This window comes from Falco peregrinus, chromosome 1 (assembly GCF_023634155.1).
Source record: "Falco peregrinus isolate bFalPer1 chromosome 1, bFalPer1.pri, whole genome shotgun sequence".
Lineage (NCBI taxonomy): Eukaryota > Metazoa > Chordata > Aves > Falconiformes > Falconidae > Falco > Falco peregrinus.
In genome coordinates this window covers 78,363,566-78,379,091 of record NC_073721.1, presented here as the reverse complement: position 1 = coordinate 78,379,091, position 15,526 = coordinate 78,363,566, and the positions used below count along the sequence as shown (strand labels likewise).

General features: G+C 50.6%; 1 protein-coding gene across 1 annotated transcript in view; it reads right to left on the bottom strand.

Annotated features, from left to right (window-relative positions):
• Positions 1 to 14,974, bottom strand: part of GALNT16 (polypeptide N-acetylgalactosaminyltransferase 16) — a 77,166-nt gene extending 62,192 nt beyond the window's left edge. Inside the window, exon 1 of the mRNA XM_055820087.1 lies at positions 14,343 to 14,974. Coding sequence (XP_055676062.1) covers positions 14,343 to 14,543 — 201 coding nt within the window. The 5' untranslated portion in view covers positions 14,544 to 14,974. The remainder of the gene's footprint in view (positions 1 to 14,342) is intronic.
• Positions 14,975 to 15,526: the final 552 nt, after the last annotated feature.

The following is a 15,526-nucleotide window of genomic DNA, read 5'->3' as shown; positions in this document are numbered from 1 at the left end:
GCTCCCTCTACAGCAAGGAACAGCCACCTCCAGCCCAGTGATATTAAATCCTGCTCTATAATCCCAGAATCCTCAAATAATCTCTCCTTCTGGTTTCAGACCCTGAGCATTCAATCTGGCTCAATACAGACTAAAACCACAGCGTTATGCATCCTGTATATTACATTGTCAACCTATTTAACAGGACAGAGGGAAGGAGAAAGCTATCGGATGGTCTCCGTACCTCCCCAAACAAGCAAGAGGCCTGAAGAGATTGCGTGCCTCCTGTGGTAACAGCCCACACTATCTGCAGCAAGGCTGCCTAGATGATACAGTTAATTTTAACACCTCTGCTTTCTGTGACTGATGCAAACAACACCATGTGTGTAAAGAGGAAATACAAAAAACCACCACCCTTCTTTCCTAATAAACTCAAATAGCTGAAGAGACAAGATAAGAAATAAAACATTAAGAGCCTACATATCAGCAAACATTCAAACGTTTTAAACATATTTTAATACTTCCACACCTGCCCTACACTAGGAGCACACACTAAAGACAAAAGTCCTTGCACCTCGTGCTTCTTCACACATGGGGAGCACCAAGGAAGCACCCTGAAGTTCACGTAATCTAGTTCAAAAAAACAAGGAGAATATTGCCCATCACCATCATGCTCTCAGGAATGCACCAGATGTATTTAATTAAAAGCTAAGAGTCATTTCTTTTTAAACTATCAGTTTTTTGAGAAATGTGCAGTGACAAGTTCTTTTAGGTCAACACTTACTAAAGCACAGCATACCTTTCTCCTTGCCAGATTTGGTGTCTGTCCGGTGGACAGATAGCTGAGCTGCCTTCTAGATGTCATCGAAGACATTTCCATGCAGTTATTTTTCATACATGCTTTGGTAATGCTGGAGGTACTGAACTGGCAGCAGAATTGCAAATAGTTCTTACAGAAGCTCAGCCTATTGGGAGCCTGAGTGGCCCTACCAAACAGTTGGGAGTTTCCACTCATCCTTCTCAGAAGCAAAGGTATTTCCTTCAGATCATCACCGTTTTCAGTCTATTTCAGCCATTTTTTTCCCTGTTAAGTAACTCCAAAGAGCCCATTTCTGCTTACAGTGCAGATCCATTCTGAAGAACCAATTCTGCCCCAATCCGATAGCGCTGTACGGAGATGCTCAAGAAGCAATTAGCATATCTATGTCAAACGGAACAGACTTCCCTAGGGACTTAAAGCTGCTTGTGGCTGTTAGGAGCTTGAGGTGACATACTGCTGCTGCCCCACAAACACTCCTGACACAAAACTGGGGTGTGCAGTAGCAGCAGATGTCCTACATTCAGACTCCTGTTTGCAGGGAAATGAGTACAACTGGCTGAATTCACCCTTGTAAAATTCTGCTCCTACAAAAGTAGATGCTGCTCTTTGTGCTTGTATTTGACTATTTATAACTTGTGGCAAAAAGGCCATCTGCCCGGTCAGATGGTATTGCCCATTACAACTTGTGCCACGTGCCATGGACAGGCATATAAGCATTTCAGCATGCCGGCACTCACGTTGCTGTTGTCTATCTGTTTAAAGAACTTGGTAGCAAGACAAAAACCAAGTACATACTACAAACCCCAAGAGCGTATTCCCAGATGAAAATGCTCTTCTTCTGCAGAGAGAATGATTAAGGAGCCTACAGTGTATTTTTTCCCCAGAAGAGCAAATCACATAGGCTACTGGTCTGAGCACAGAACTAGCATCCAGACACTGGTTACGGATGTCACTCAGCATCGAGAACAACATAACACGGGGAACCTCACTTTACCCTGATTAAGTTGAGAATTTAACTCTCTGAAGGCAGAATTAAGACTGAAGAAGCAGCAGCAGCCCCAAGGAGCCCCACTGCCCTGCAAGCCATCACCACAGCCTGCTACGGAGTGTTTAAACACCATTCCGTATTAGGGCTGAGGTGGGAGAGGCTGAAGTCCAGCTCTCAGAGCTCAGCAAACACCCTGAGACTTATTCCTGTCCAGCCTGGAGGGGCAGCTTATCATGACGAAGTCATGCTGTTAAGCGGTAACAGGTTTAATGATTAACATTTGCACACACAGGAATCATTTAGAAGCTTTTTCTGACCGGTCTCTCCACTCCTGCTCCCAGCAGCTTATTTTTGAATGCTGCTTATGCCCCAAATGAACACACAGAAGAAAGAAACGCACACCAAAACCTGAGTTGGCAACTGGGGTAACCAAGGTGGGCCAGAATTTCTCAACACATCCCCTCAACCACAAGACAAATTTATTCCCCCCAAGCTGTCCCAGCCCCCTCAGGTTACACTAAGTGCCAAAGTGGTTTTAGGTGGCCAACCCATCACTGACCACAGGAATTACAAGGAGAGGGGAGGTGGTCCAAATAAATGACCAAGGTGAAGAGTAAAACCCTAACAAGAATGAGGTACAGCCAGTTACAACAGCAGCTATCACGGGACAAAGTGAGTTTTAATCATCTCTGGGCAGTAGCTGGAATCCAGTACCAAGTTCTTTAAGTTCATGTTGGTCACAGTTAATACCCAAGCTGTCTTGGCTTCACTGGCATTTTAATCAGAGTTAATAACCAGAGGTTAGCAGATCTGAATAACAAACACAGTTTCATTCCCCACCCCACCCCACCCCCCCCCCCCCGCCTTCTTTTCTTCCTTTCAGCAGAGACTGAGGCTTACTCTCAGCTCTACATGAAGGAAATGGGGGGAACAATGCTTCCTATTACCAACCCTTTATCTTACTTATCTACAGCAGTTATAAACTCCCCAGGACAGAGGCTATCTTTTCTGTTCACATTTCACCTTGCACAGAAGAGCAGGATACCTGTCTGGATACCCAAACACCCTACAAAGAGGGATCTGCAGACAACCAGGATGGACCCAGCAGCACAGGCTGTATGCGAGGTCTGAGGGAGGAGCAAGATGTTAGGGAGATCTCAGGCTTCGTAACTTTGATGTGCAAATTCCTCAGGAAAGGATGGCAAGGCAACTGGTAACTCCAGGCAGGCTCCTGGCAGTCCCTAACAATTTATTACTCAACAAGTCTCCCTGCCTCACTCTCTCATCCCAGAGGAGCCCCAAAACAAGTCCCTCACATACAGACTCTGCTATGGAGATACACATCTGGCTGCGAGCCGGGCTACGCAGTTCCCTGCCATACAGAGTTACAGCCAGAGCAGGGGAAAGGCTGGCAGCTGCTGGAGCCAGCTGAGTTTTCATACAGAACAGCTTCTCTCCACATCATTCCTTTTGCATCTGAACCCTCAGCACACTGCCAAGACTCACCCAGCTCTTGCCAAGCAGACCCAGCTAATGGCTGGAGTCACCCTGACTGCAACCCGGTGCAGACCTGAGCCCTGCGCTGCAGGGGTGCTGAGCCTACTCCAGGCTAAGCAGCATCTGACTCTCAAAAGTGTCCCCAACTGGCAGGCAGTGACCAAAATATGTCTAAATTTACCCCTATCAGATATGGGGCAATGAAATGGGAATTTACCTTGGGAAGAAAATTATTGAACCAATAACTCAGAGCAAATGCTGATCTCAATATAAATATCTTCCTATTCAAATTCAACTCACCCACCTAAGACTGGAAAGATATGAATTGCCTATAATGATTCAAAATAACATTCTGGCAACAGGCTTCATGGCTGTCCTTGCCACAAAGAATGGTAAGGACCACAATTAAAGCTTCACACAGGGACAGCAAGTTAAATATAGTAGTGGGAAATGTATTTCTAGTGGAATTATAAAAGCATTAACAGATAGCTAGACAAGAAAATTGATGATGTCATGTAGCCCTGAAAATTTCCTTAGTCTTCATCTATCTGTCACAAGACTCAGTTTAGCAAATTCCTGGACATTTAATAAATGCCATGCAAGGCATTATTTCCTAATTTCTCAGATTCACTGCTACATAAATGAGGGAGTTCAGTTACCCTGCGTTTCTGCTTTCTAACTTCTAAGGATTCTTGCATGGTTAATAGCACCACATTGCCCCCCTCCAAAAAAACTCAAGATATTTCATTTAAAGTTTAGACGTTACCATTCTGGATTCTGCTGAAGCCCAGCTGAAGGAACTGCATACTGGGTTTCCTGATCGTACAACCCACTGGCAGCAGCAAGTTCCTTCTGTGCACTCATGAGCTGGTGAACTAGAGTAACCCCTTACAACGCTCCTAAGGTACAGGAGGTGCAGAAGAATAAGAAGGGGATTCCTTCATGCACTCAGTTCCCATCAGCATTCTCCCCTCCTGTAGCTGCTGGTCCTGCCCAACTGACTGCCAGAAGTCCCTGCCCCTGCATACCAGGCAACTGGGGGACATGGACTGATGCCAGTGTGTGTGGGGGCTGCTGTAACTCCAGAGGTCACAGAGTATCTTGTGCAGACCCTGCAAGAACACAGGCACAACAGGTTAGGGGGAGTCTTCTCACCCTTCGTTCAGCGCTTGTAGTGATGCTAACACCCATTTATCCATTCCTGGCCCTTCTTTATGTCATCTCTTAGGAGTTATCGGGGAAAAGCAGAAGAAAGATACAGAGCATTCCAATCCCCTTTAAGCTCAAAGGGACAATTATAATCCTCTAACTAAAATGAAAAAGGAGGAAAAACAAGATGGGCTGTGACAGGTTGGGAAGACTAAATGCCTGTTAACTAGGGCACCAAGATTTAAAGGGCTCAGCTTTGCACACATCACATGCCTGTAACAAGGTTCCCACAGTACACTGTCCCTGCCATTTCCTCAGTGCAGGCAAGAGCTGGTGACACCCACTGCCCCCAGGATGCCAGCAGTGGGCAAGAGGACTCCACTGCCATTGGCATTGCCATGCCAAGACCAATGCATCCAAAACCATGGGAGTGGCAGAAGCACTCGGACAGCCCCCTTGATTCACAAGTACAAGGAGCAGCGAAGGTCAGAGTGGTACCAACCACACAAGGTCCTTTGTATCATTCCATCATGTTTCCCTTCAACTCCAGCACATTTTTCCTGGAGGTGAGGCTGTGGGCCCCAAAAAATTAATGAGTAAATAATTTACAATTAATAATTATTTTTAATAACAGTGTAAGCTAAGTTATGCAAGCAGATAAGCAGATTCTTCCTGCTAACCAATGTGACTCAATCTGTAACCTGCACCATAAGGACAGCGCTTACTTTCACTGTAAACCATCTCCTCATGGCTCACCTAATGTGTAGCATGAGAGCAGTTTCTGTTCAAGAACCTGACCTGAGCCAGCTGCCCACCTGCTGCCTTAACACCCCTTCACACTCAGCCAAAGGGAGCTTTTGATAGGTGCTTGGGCAGCCTCTCCAAGGCTACATCTCACTTGACTGCATCTCTTCATCACCTGACCCAATGGATCCACAGCTGCTCCTGAAGGAACACTGATTTCCCAGCCCTTCCTAAATTTCTTTGGGAGTGCCCAGCCAGTGTGGTCCAGTTTTCTCAGCACAGATTGGCAATGCCCCACAGGGCCACACAGCTAGCGGGCACAGCACTGCAATCCAGCATTCCAGGGCATGGCACAACCAGACTTAGACCACCCAAACGCAGACAGGATGCAAACAGCTGCCAAGTTCGCTCAGATTTGCTCCAACAGATTTTTTTGAAAGGGTTACCTCATTGCAGAGCATACATCCTTCTGCTGCCAACCCAAGTCCAGTACAAACATCACATTGCACTCCGAGCAATGGGAGAAACATTGACTGTGCTCACACCAGCCTACACCTTGCACTGCCGGGCAGCCAGCTCTGCTGTTCCCAAACACAAAACCAAGAACCTTAGCGTTACAAAAGTAGGTGTAGCACCAGTGTGGATGTGGCAGCTTCAGTGTCCCTATGCTGGGGATAGGGTTATACCCAACCTGTTTGCCACCGTCCCTATCAACCCTCCCCAGAGATCACTTTGAGAGGCTGTGCCCTACCTTTAGGCACAAAACAGGTACTTCAGCCAAACTGCAACATCTCAGAAGGTTAGGAAACACATACAGCCTACTCCATCAGCAGCCTGGTATAGCTGGTAATTCCTACCACACAACTCAATCTGGAAAATCTCCCAGAAAGGTATAAAGGAAAAAACAAATAATAAAATATCACATGCATGCTATAGCACTTGGGAATACAGCATGACCACATCACTGAGCACAAGGAGTCTGCAGTGTGCGCTTGCAACATGCACATTTACTAACTCTGATTAGTTACTCTGATGTTACTGTTAACATTTACAATTTAAAATTACTTTGGGAAACTACATCAAGAGCACACTTCATTGTGTGGATGTGATGGCTGCCATTTGCACTGCCACTGCATCCCCATTCCCACACTTGGAGACTAACTCACCTGAAACACAAGGAGCTGCACTGCTTTTTGCAGCAATTACATGCTCTTCCTTATTTATTAGGCTTTTTACTGCATACTTGATACCAAAAGGCACAAAGGTACAGCATGGCATTACTGAACATGACGCTCTCTGGCACCAAATACCAGGGCTCTCAGCATGTGAGCAGATGGAAAGCATCTGTGTTTTCCATTTTGTCCTGCAGGAAGACTTTTTCAGAGAACCTCTGAAGACAAATTCATTGGGTAGGAGCACTTTTCCAGCTGAGCCCTGGCTGTTTCAGGATTCAGCCTATTCAAAATAAAAAGGCAAGAAAAATACTCTTTTTTTTTTTCCCTCTCAGCCCCACAAAATAGCTGATGCAGGTTTCAATGCAGTTGCTCTCTCTCTCCCTGCTACTTTGAAACAAAGCCTCCTCACAAGGACCACGTTCCAGCTTACAAGACAAAAAATTTGGAAAGTGGGAGAATGAAAACAAGAGGTTAAAGTTTTCTGCTTTTTCTGCAGCTTTAGCTGAATGTCATCCATGCCCAGGCTGTAACAGAGTCAGAAGTTAGAGCACTACCCCAGCCTGACCGTGGAGCCTTGAAGCTTGAACTGCAAATTCAACCCTACAGCTCCATCATGGCAGGACTAGCATCCAAGCACCATCTGACCAGCCAAAACAGCTCCCCTGCCCAGGGCTTGGAAACCAGCAGTGCTGCAGGACCCGCATTGCCACTGCAGGAGGAGCTCAGCCAGGTCTCTGCAGAGACCATGGCCCTGAAGTAGCCAAAAGAAGGCAGCTCCAAAGGGAGCACGCAGCTGCCTGTCAAAAACACAGGCTCTACCGACACCGAGGAACTACCCACATGCTCAAAGCACATCACCACACAGGTAATTTCTCTACAAAGATGGGGCCCCAGAGGCCACTTTTCTTTTTTAACCACACACACACACACCTTTTTTTTGTTAATGTAGTCCTATGTATCTCACTGTCTCCACAAGCACAACTGGGACCTGGAAATTTGATGAGGACAGCCCACCTCCTGTCCTTTATCACTTTTATTTGTTGCAAAAATACATGCTTACCAAAATCCAGTGAAGGCCAGCAGCAGGTAGGAGCAGCCTTTCCTCATAGATCCCGTTGCTCAGTGCACAGAGCCAGCTCGTGCTGCGCCTTTAACGTCTTCCTCCTGCAGCTGATGATCCCTGATCTGCGTTCTTGGTTCAAAGGTATGCGAAGGGTGAACTCAACTCAGATGTTTTGCTACTGTTACCTAGCTCCAGCCCTTTACCCAACTTGCAAGCTAAGCCTCCCAAAAGGCCTGTGAGGCAGAGCAATCTGAAGAGGATGAGTTTGCAGCTCAGTCAGTATGCCAGCTTGACTCCCAGCCCACGGGTCTCACTTCAGTTATGTCTTTACCTTAATGTGATAGTACAGGATATGCTGTGGGTCACTGCCTCTGTGCTAGGCACTGCGCAGACAGAACAGCAGCGACAACTGACAACTGACCCCAAAGAGCCTACAGCCCTACTACAGGAGCTGGAGGAACACAAGGGAACAGAGTACACCACCAGAACAGGAGAGAACCAGGTCCTGGGACTGTCACTGAAATGCCATGGGACAGAAACAACCAGCAGGCATCCTGGGGAGAGCCGAGGAGGAGCAAGAGCCCCACCATGCTCTGCCCTGGGGCTTTCCCTGCAGAAGGGAGATGACACACAGGCAAGCCCGAGTCCCCTGCTGACCCACAGGCTTCATTCCCAGCACCTTCGCCTCTGCTTATTTCATTGACTTTGTGCTACGCTGCATGTTTTCCTAACAGGAAAAATTAAGTCGATTTTTAGCACTCCAGCATGGGTAGTGCCACTGAAACAAAACCACATCTTCTCCCCTTGCCTTTCAAGGGACTCCCAACTTGCCCACCTCGGGATGAAGCACCTGGGCCAAGTTTCACCACGGCAGTGACCTGAGACGCCTCTCCAAGGCTCCTCTTTCCAAGAAACACCGCTAAATTTTTAGCTTTTAAATATTAGGGCAGTTTTGTACATGCAAAGACAAATCTAACCGGGGAATCAGCTGCACACTGAAGGAACGCTTCCACTCGCTACAACTTGCAGCTGCCTTACCCACTAATTTAATGGAAAGGCTCTGGTAAAAAAATATCATCTTCAGGTCCATTACACTTTCACACACACAACCCCCCCCCTATACACTGTCCCAGGCTGCCCAGACCACCACCAACATTCCCTGAGCCCCAGCTACTTCACTGCAGCTACCTCATCACCTTCATTAACAATTAAGGCCCGTGCTGCCAACTGGATTTTATGAATATTATTATTGTGACTCATTTCTCTTCTTTTTGTTTTATTTTTTAAATGTATCACATGGGCCACTGGGAAAAATTAAATATAAAAAAATTTTCTACCATTTAGGCAAACAGCATTCATTCCCACATTCTTAAAAAATAAACACAGTAAATAAAAAATATGAAGCTGTCAAACTGTCATTGAATCTTCCTCTTGCAGTAATACCCCCCAAGAAAGAGTTACCAAGTCATCTTTTCCCAGGGAGCTGGCACAGGCCTCTCATATGCCATAAGAGAGATCCCACAGATTAAAAAAAAATTAGTGTTGCAGGGGTCTGGTCACAGCAGGAATGGCTGCCACAAAACCACAAGTGTTAAGCACCATGTCCCCACCACCAAAATAACCTCGGAAGAGCAGAGCCCCAGAGTATACAAGTCCCTGAAAAATGGTATTACTTATTGATCCATTACTCTTCTCCCAGGTAACTAGCAACAGGACAAGAAGAAACCATCTCAAGTTGTGCCAGGGGAGGTTTACATTGGATATTAGGAAAAATTTCTTCACTGAAAGGGTGGTCAAGCATTGGAACAGGCTGCCCAGGGAGGTGGTGGAATCACCATTCCTGGAGGTGTTTAAAAAGTGCCAAGATGCAGTGCTTAGGGACAAGGTTTAGTGGTGGACTTGGCAGTCCTGGGTTAACAGTTGGACTTGATGATCTGAAAGTTCTTTTCCAAGCTAAATGAGTCTATGATTCTGTGAAAGCTGCAGCTTATCCCACTTACGAGGGAAAGTATCCCCTAAATGATGCACACAGAAGGAATGTGATGAAGGGATGGGAATAAAAACATTCACGAACAGTGAACATCAGCCAGCACCTGCTTCACAGGATCCAGATACCCACAGCCAAAGGCAACAGAAAACAAATGCAGCAGAGTGCACTGTTTGGCCAAGTTAGTTAAGTCTACCTGGGTCTGAAGAGCATCCATCAAGGTGGTCTTACACAGTGGCAAATACAAGCGTGGCTAAACTTGCCAGTTGGCTACTCAGGGAAGTAGGTAAACACCATCCACTGCCTATCTGCTGGCTAAACAAGACAGGGAAATCAAACAATTGCCATCTTTCCTCACCAACTTGCTCAACACCTACAGACACCTCCCATTCTCAGCAGTGCATCCCAGAGGAGTCTCCTGCTCACTGTCTCACCACAGGAAGGTGACATCAGTTCACCAACATTTGCAAAGCATTTGGAAACCCTTTGCTACATGGGAAAAGGATGCCTTGATCTCATCTCCTTGGTGGTTATTTTACATGGATGAGCACAGAGGCAGGTGGCAGCCAGGAGAGCTGAGCCAGGCAACAGAGCCAGTTATTACAATGTAGGGTTTTCTCAGCTGCCAAACAGGGTCTAGCGGGGTCACAGAGGAGCTACACAGGTCACAGGTTGGCAGGACAAAGATTAGAGATAAAAAACTTGCTCCAGAGAGCAAATGGGCACCAGCCTAACATGATTCAGAGCATTTAACTAATGATACTCTTCTGTCTCCATCTTTCAGGCACATTGCTGCTTCCCTGCCACCCCAGAGAAGTCAGCAAGCTGGAGAAGTCTACAAGCAGCCTCACATCCAGGTTTTGACTGTGAAACGGCAGCATCCTCAGCTCAGTCAGCCAACAGCAAAACTGTTTCAAACCTACCTACCCGCCACCCCTCTGACTAACAAGCTTTGCCCACATGACAGCAATGGCCTTGCTCCCTTCAGTGGGACACAGGTATGCTGGGCAAGCTTCCCAGGCTGCAGTCTTTAGAGGTGGGAGAACAGTCCTGGGCTCTGCCCACCAGCGCTGTGCTAAAGCAGACAAGCAGCATGCGGTGAATGATTAACTGCCCCTATGTAGTGTGGAAATAATTCCAAAGATGCCAAAGCCCTTTCAAAAGGCACATTGCACAGCTGCTGCCTCCAGGAAATTTCCAAGGAGCAGGAGACAACAGAAAAGAGCCCAGGGAAGATGTCCATCCTCCAGAAACACCCAACACACAAACCAGCTGCCAGAGGTCCCAGGGCTCCTCCTAACAGATACAAAATTATGCTGTGCTCCAGAGAAAAAACACATTCCTAGGACTGTGGCACTCACTTGTGTTTCCACCCTCCATGGTGGGTGGAAGGGGAAACACAGAGGGGCTCATCATGCCACCAAGTCAGCCCCGCCCTTTACCAATTTCTGCATTTTTATTTCAAGCATTTGTAGGATCTGTTTGGGGAGAGGTTATTACAGAGAGCCCCCACACCAAGATTTCTGGATGTAAAGCAGGGATCTGGAGGATCGCTATTAATGTACAAGCTATTTCTGGGACACTGATCTCTGACAGCCCCCCCCAACTTTAATGTTCAAAGATTTCCCTTTCTGACTCCAGGAGTTTGAAGTTTAAAGTTCTGTTAATAAACATGAAGTCAACAAATAACAAACCAGTTTCAAGCTGAAACTTGCAATCGACCACAGTTTTCACCTGAGGTGATTTTTATTCTTCACATTGGGAGAGAATAAAGAAGAAAACCATAAGCCCAGAAAGCACTTCAATTTTTAAGACCCATGCAATGCACCTCCATTTGATGAGGATTTGAAATGCCACAGCACAGGCGCAAAAGCAGAACTCTTGGACTCGCTCACCCAAAAACCAAAATTTTTTTCTTTTTCCCAGACAGAAAAACAGCCAGTTTTAGAAAACTGAAAAAAAAAAAAAATGTTTTCCAGAGACCCGTAAGTCACATGAGTCACACTTATTTGTGGATGAGCCCCAGCTTGAACTCCAACACCATCACTCATGCAGAGCAGAGGAAACCAACAGCTGGATCAAGACGGGCAGCTTGTTTCAGTGGCTCCGCAGAAGGCTAAGGGACGAGGAGCAGGCGGGGCACCAGCATGCCCCCTCTTACGCAAGACTGCCACTATATAGTAAGTCAAGAAATCTGACTTCCCGGGAAAATGAACCTGAGCTCATTTTCATGAGGTTGAGGGCTCTGCACTGCAGAAGGACAGCCGATTCTCTAGATTCATCATTTCTCCAGCGGGGTGGCTGAAATGGCACATTTTCTGTGCTGGCTGGGGGAAGGCGGTGGGCAGTGCTGCAGCCCACACACTGTGCACCCAGGAGCTGGAGAAGGATGCATGCTCAGGACCGCTTGCTCAGCCACAGCGCCTCTGTAACCGGCCCCGCGGGCTCACATGGTCGGCTCAGCCCACGAGACCAACTGCTCGGACCCCAGCTAGATGCCACCCACTGCACAGGGGTGTTGTCCCCAGGCCCTCGCCAACCTTCCCGCCCCATGCACACCTGCAGTCGCTTCCCTGCTTCTGCCCCAGCAGCACAGGCAGAGACCATGGCTGGGACAGCTCATTATTCACCTTCCATTGCAGGGAAGCCCGTTAGGCTCTCCAACAGCCATGCCACTGCATAGTTACAGCAACACAGGTATCATGTTTTACCAGCTTGCCCCTCAGCAACCCACCAAACCCTTGGGAAAGTGCTCCGCATGCACAGGGGGAAGCCCAAACACCACTAACTCCTGTTTCCCTTCTCTATGCAAGCCGATTTGGGTAGGTCAGGATGTGATATTTCCACCGTGCCCCACTGTCAGATGCATCTGGAGAGGGTTCTCCTTTGTCCCAGCTGCTGCCTGCCAGGGGGGCAGGGATTTACCCAGGGGCAGGGGCGCTGAGGGACGGGAGAGGCAAAGGGTAATCATTTTTCCCTGCTAAGGGATTTCAGGCATGGAGCAGAGCTGGGATGCTTTATGTCGTTCTGTGAGCAGGACCAGATTTGGAGCTGCTGTTGCACGGCGCTATAGCTTGTAACGAGCAGCTTTGTGGTTAGCCACGAGCACGTACCGCCTCCCTCCAAACAGCAGCAATATAACAATGTGCGGCACTGCCACAGCATCCTTCTCCCGAGGATTTTAAGGTGCTTGGCAGACGATATGGATTCATGTAACCTCACAAGCCCTCTGAGAGGGAGTAAAGTAAATGCAATAAAAAAATGGGAGGGATAAACCGGTGAATGGAGAAAGAAAACTGCCAGAGCGGCATGTTCCCACAACATGCAAGAAATCAGGGGCTCAGAGGCAGCTTCCCCCACCACTACAGTGGAATCTGACAGGCAGCAGCGCTCTAAATCCTCTGTTTGTTCAACTCGGCCCTGGCCAGCCTGAGAGCATTTCCCAGCACGCATGAAGGGCTACAGCAAGAACAGCACTCGCACAGAACTCCTTGCCCCAGGAAGCACCGTATTAATTTCCACAGTCCTGCTCCGTAGAGGGTCTCACAGCAGAGCAACCTGATGACTGGCCCTAATGAGCAGCAAATAACATCCTTGCTCTGCCCAGGAGCCTCAGTTTTCACTTTTGAGTTTCAGCAGCTGCAAGCAATGGCTGAGGGTCTCAGCTGAAGGGTTTCCACCCTGCTTCCCAAAGGCTGGGGCTGCTCTAACAGCATTTTCCAAACATTCACGAGGCTTCCCAAACACCCACATCCACACTCGCTATCCCAAATTTACAGATGGGGAAAAGAGAGACAGGCCAAAAATCCCAGTGCCAGTCAAGGAAGGAAGCGGAGAGCCCCAGCACCCAGCCCCTGCTCCGACTCCGATCAGGCAGCTGCTTTTGTTAGCTTCCATGTGCGCGTAACTGGCTGGTATATGGATTTGCAGCCAAAGAGTGACACGCAGTGCAGTTCCCGAACTGCTTCAGCTGGATCACTCCTGAGAACGGTATTGCTGGGCCACTTTTGCTCCAGGGGCTGGTTTATTTTTTATGAAGCTACTGCCTAGACTTTGGGAGAGCTTTACTGATGCTATTATACAGGCTGAAGAAGGACAAACCTCCTTCATGGGCAGGGCAGAAAAGTATTCATCATTCTTAAGCCAGGAGCTCGATTTTATCACCCTGCTGAGCCCGCAAATACTCAGGGAGGGCAGTGTGCGGGGCTTTCAGAGCAGATTTGAAGTAGCGCATCAGGGCACTGCTACCATCCCTCAGGTCAGGAAGGAGAGCCCAGGACTCCCCCCTCTCCCACCTGCCCAAACCCCAGCCGGAGCCTGCCTCGCAGACTGCCGTCTCTGGCTTAAAACAGGCAACACTCAGGAGCTGTGCCCAGGTCCCCCATCTGGTACCAGCCGCCCAGCCCTCCCCAGCGCGATGCCCAGAGCCCAGCCGGCGGAGGAAGGGCTTGTGAGGGCTCACGGCTCTTATCTCGTCCTGATAAGGGAAAAACTGTGATCGTACATACGTGTGTGTGTACAGTTACGTCTATCTACGCGCCTCTTGAAGGTGAGCCAAGCCCCCTCCAGCTGTTCCCCCCCGCCTTTTCCCGGGCCGAGGGCAGCCGCTCGCAGCCGGAGGCGCGCAGCCGGGCGAGCCGGCGGGGGCAGCTCGCAAGTACTTTACCCACGGCGTTACCCCGTCCCCGGGGTCTGCCCACCCCGCGCCCCGGCCGTACCGGCTGCCATGGCGACAAGCACGCACGCTAAAATAAACACAAAGCAACCCGGAGGCAACGCGGAGCCCTCCGCGCCCCCCCGGCCCCCCGAGCCCCCCCGGCCCGCTCAGCTCACGGCTCCCCGAGCCCCCCCGGCCCGCTCAGCCCCCGGGCCCGCTGAGCACCCCCGGCTCCCCGAGACCCCCGGCCGCAGGGCGCTGCGGGGCGGCGCGGCTCACTCACGCTGCGGGGCACGGTGCGCTGCTCCCGGCGCGGCTCCAGCCTGCCGGCCGCCCTCCGCCCGCCGCCGCTACCGCCGCCGCTGCCGCCCGACCTGCCGGCGGCCGCCGAGCGGGGCTTGCTGTCCTGCCATAAGTAGTAGAAAGTGCCCAGGATCCAGGCGACCGTCAGGATGGCGATGGCATTGGCCCTGATCCTCCTCATGCCGAGCGCCCCGGGGGAGCCTGGGAGCGCTGCCTGGCGCGCTGGGGCGGCCGCGGGAGGAAGGAGGGGAGAGGCGGCGGCTCCCCCCGCTCCGCTCCGGCCCCGCACCGCCCAGCCGCCGCCGGGTCCTAACGCCTCGGCCCCCCGCCCCGCCGCAGGGGGCGGAGGGCTCCGCGCCACCTCCCCCTCCCCCCGGCCCGGGGAGCGGCCGGCCGGGGCTGGGCGCTGGCCGGTGCCTGCGTGGGCGCCGCCGAGGATGCGCTGGGCGCTCCGGCTGAAGAGGGGGGGTGGCAGCCCCGAGATACGGGCGCTCCGGTGTGGCGGCAGGGCCCCGCGGCGGAGAGCGGGTGACACGGGCCCAGCCCCGCGGGGCAGCTGCTGGGGCGCGGGTGACAGCAGCCTGCCCTCCTGCGCTGCCAGCCCACGTCCCTGCCCTCGGTGGCCCCAGCACCGCACGGTGCCCTTTGTCATAGGGCAGGTGGCCGGCGAGTGCCCCCTGGCACCCCCTGACACACGGGATCCAGGCACCCGCTCCTTGGAGCCGGGAGCATCTCGCACTGAAGCCCGTCCCGCCGGCGCAAGGCTCTGGGGCTGGCAGCGGAGCTGCCCAAGGGCCCGCTCCCATCCCAGCGGGCATATGCGGGCACCGGTGCAGCCACCAGGTCTTTCGGACCCAGCGGGAGGGGACGCTTGGCAGTGGAGGGGCAACCATGACAATCCCACATTACAGGGCATTGCCAAAGCTGTAGTGGTAAAAAGTTCACGGAATCCAGCCCTGCGGGCAGCTTAGGCAACAGACCAGCCAGCTCGTAAAACCAAGCAAGCTGCAGCTAGGCACAGTGCAGCTGCTGTGCAGCGAGGGCTTAAGGGTTTGGGAGAGCAGAGGAGCTACTGAGAAAACTCTACCGGTGAAGATGCATGCTTAGAGCAGGCGGGTGCCTCCAAGGCACCTGATGAAGGGATTAGAGGATTTGAATTACAGT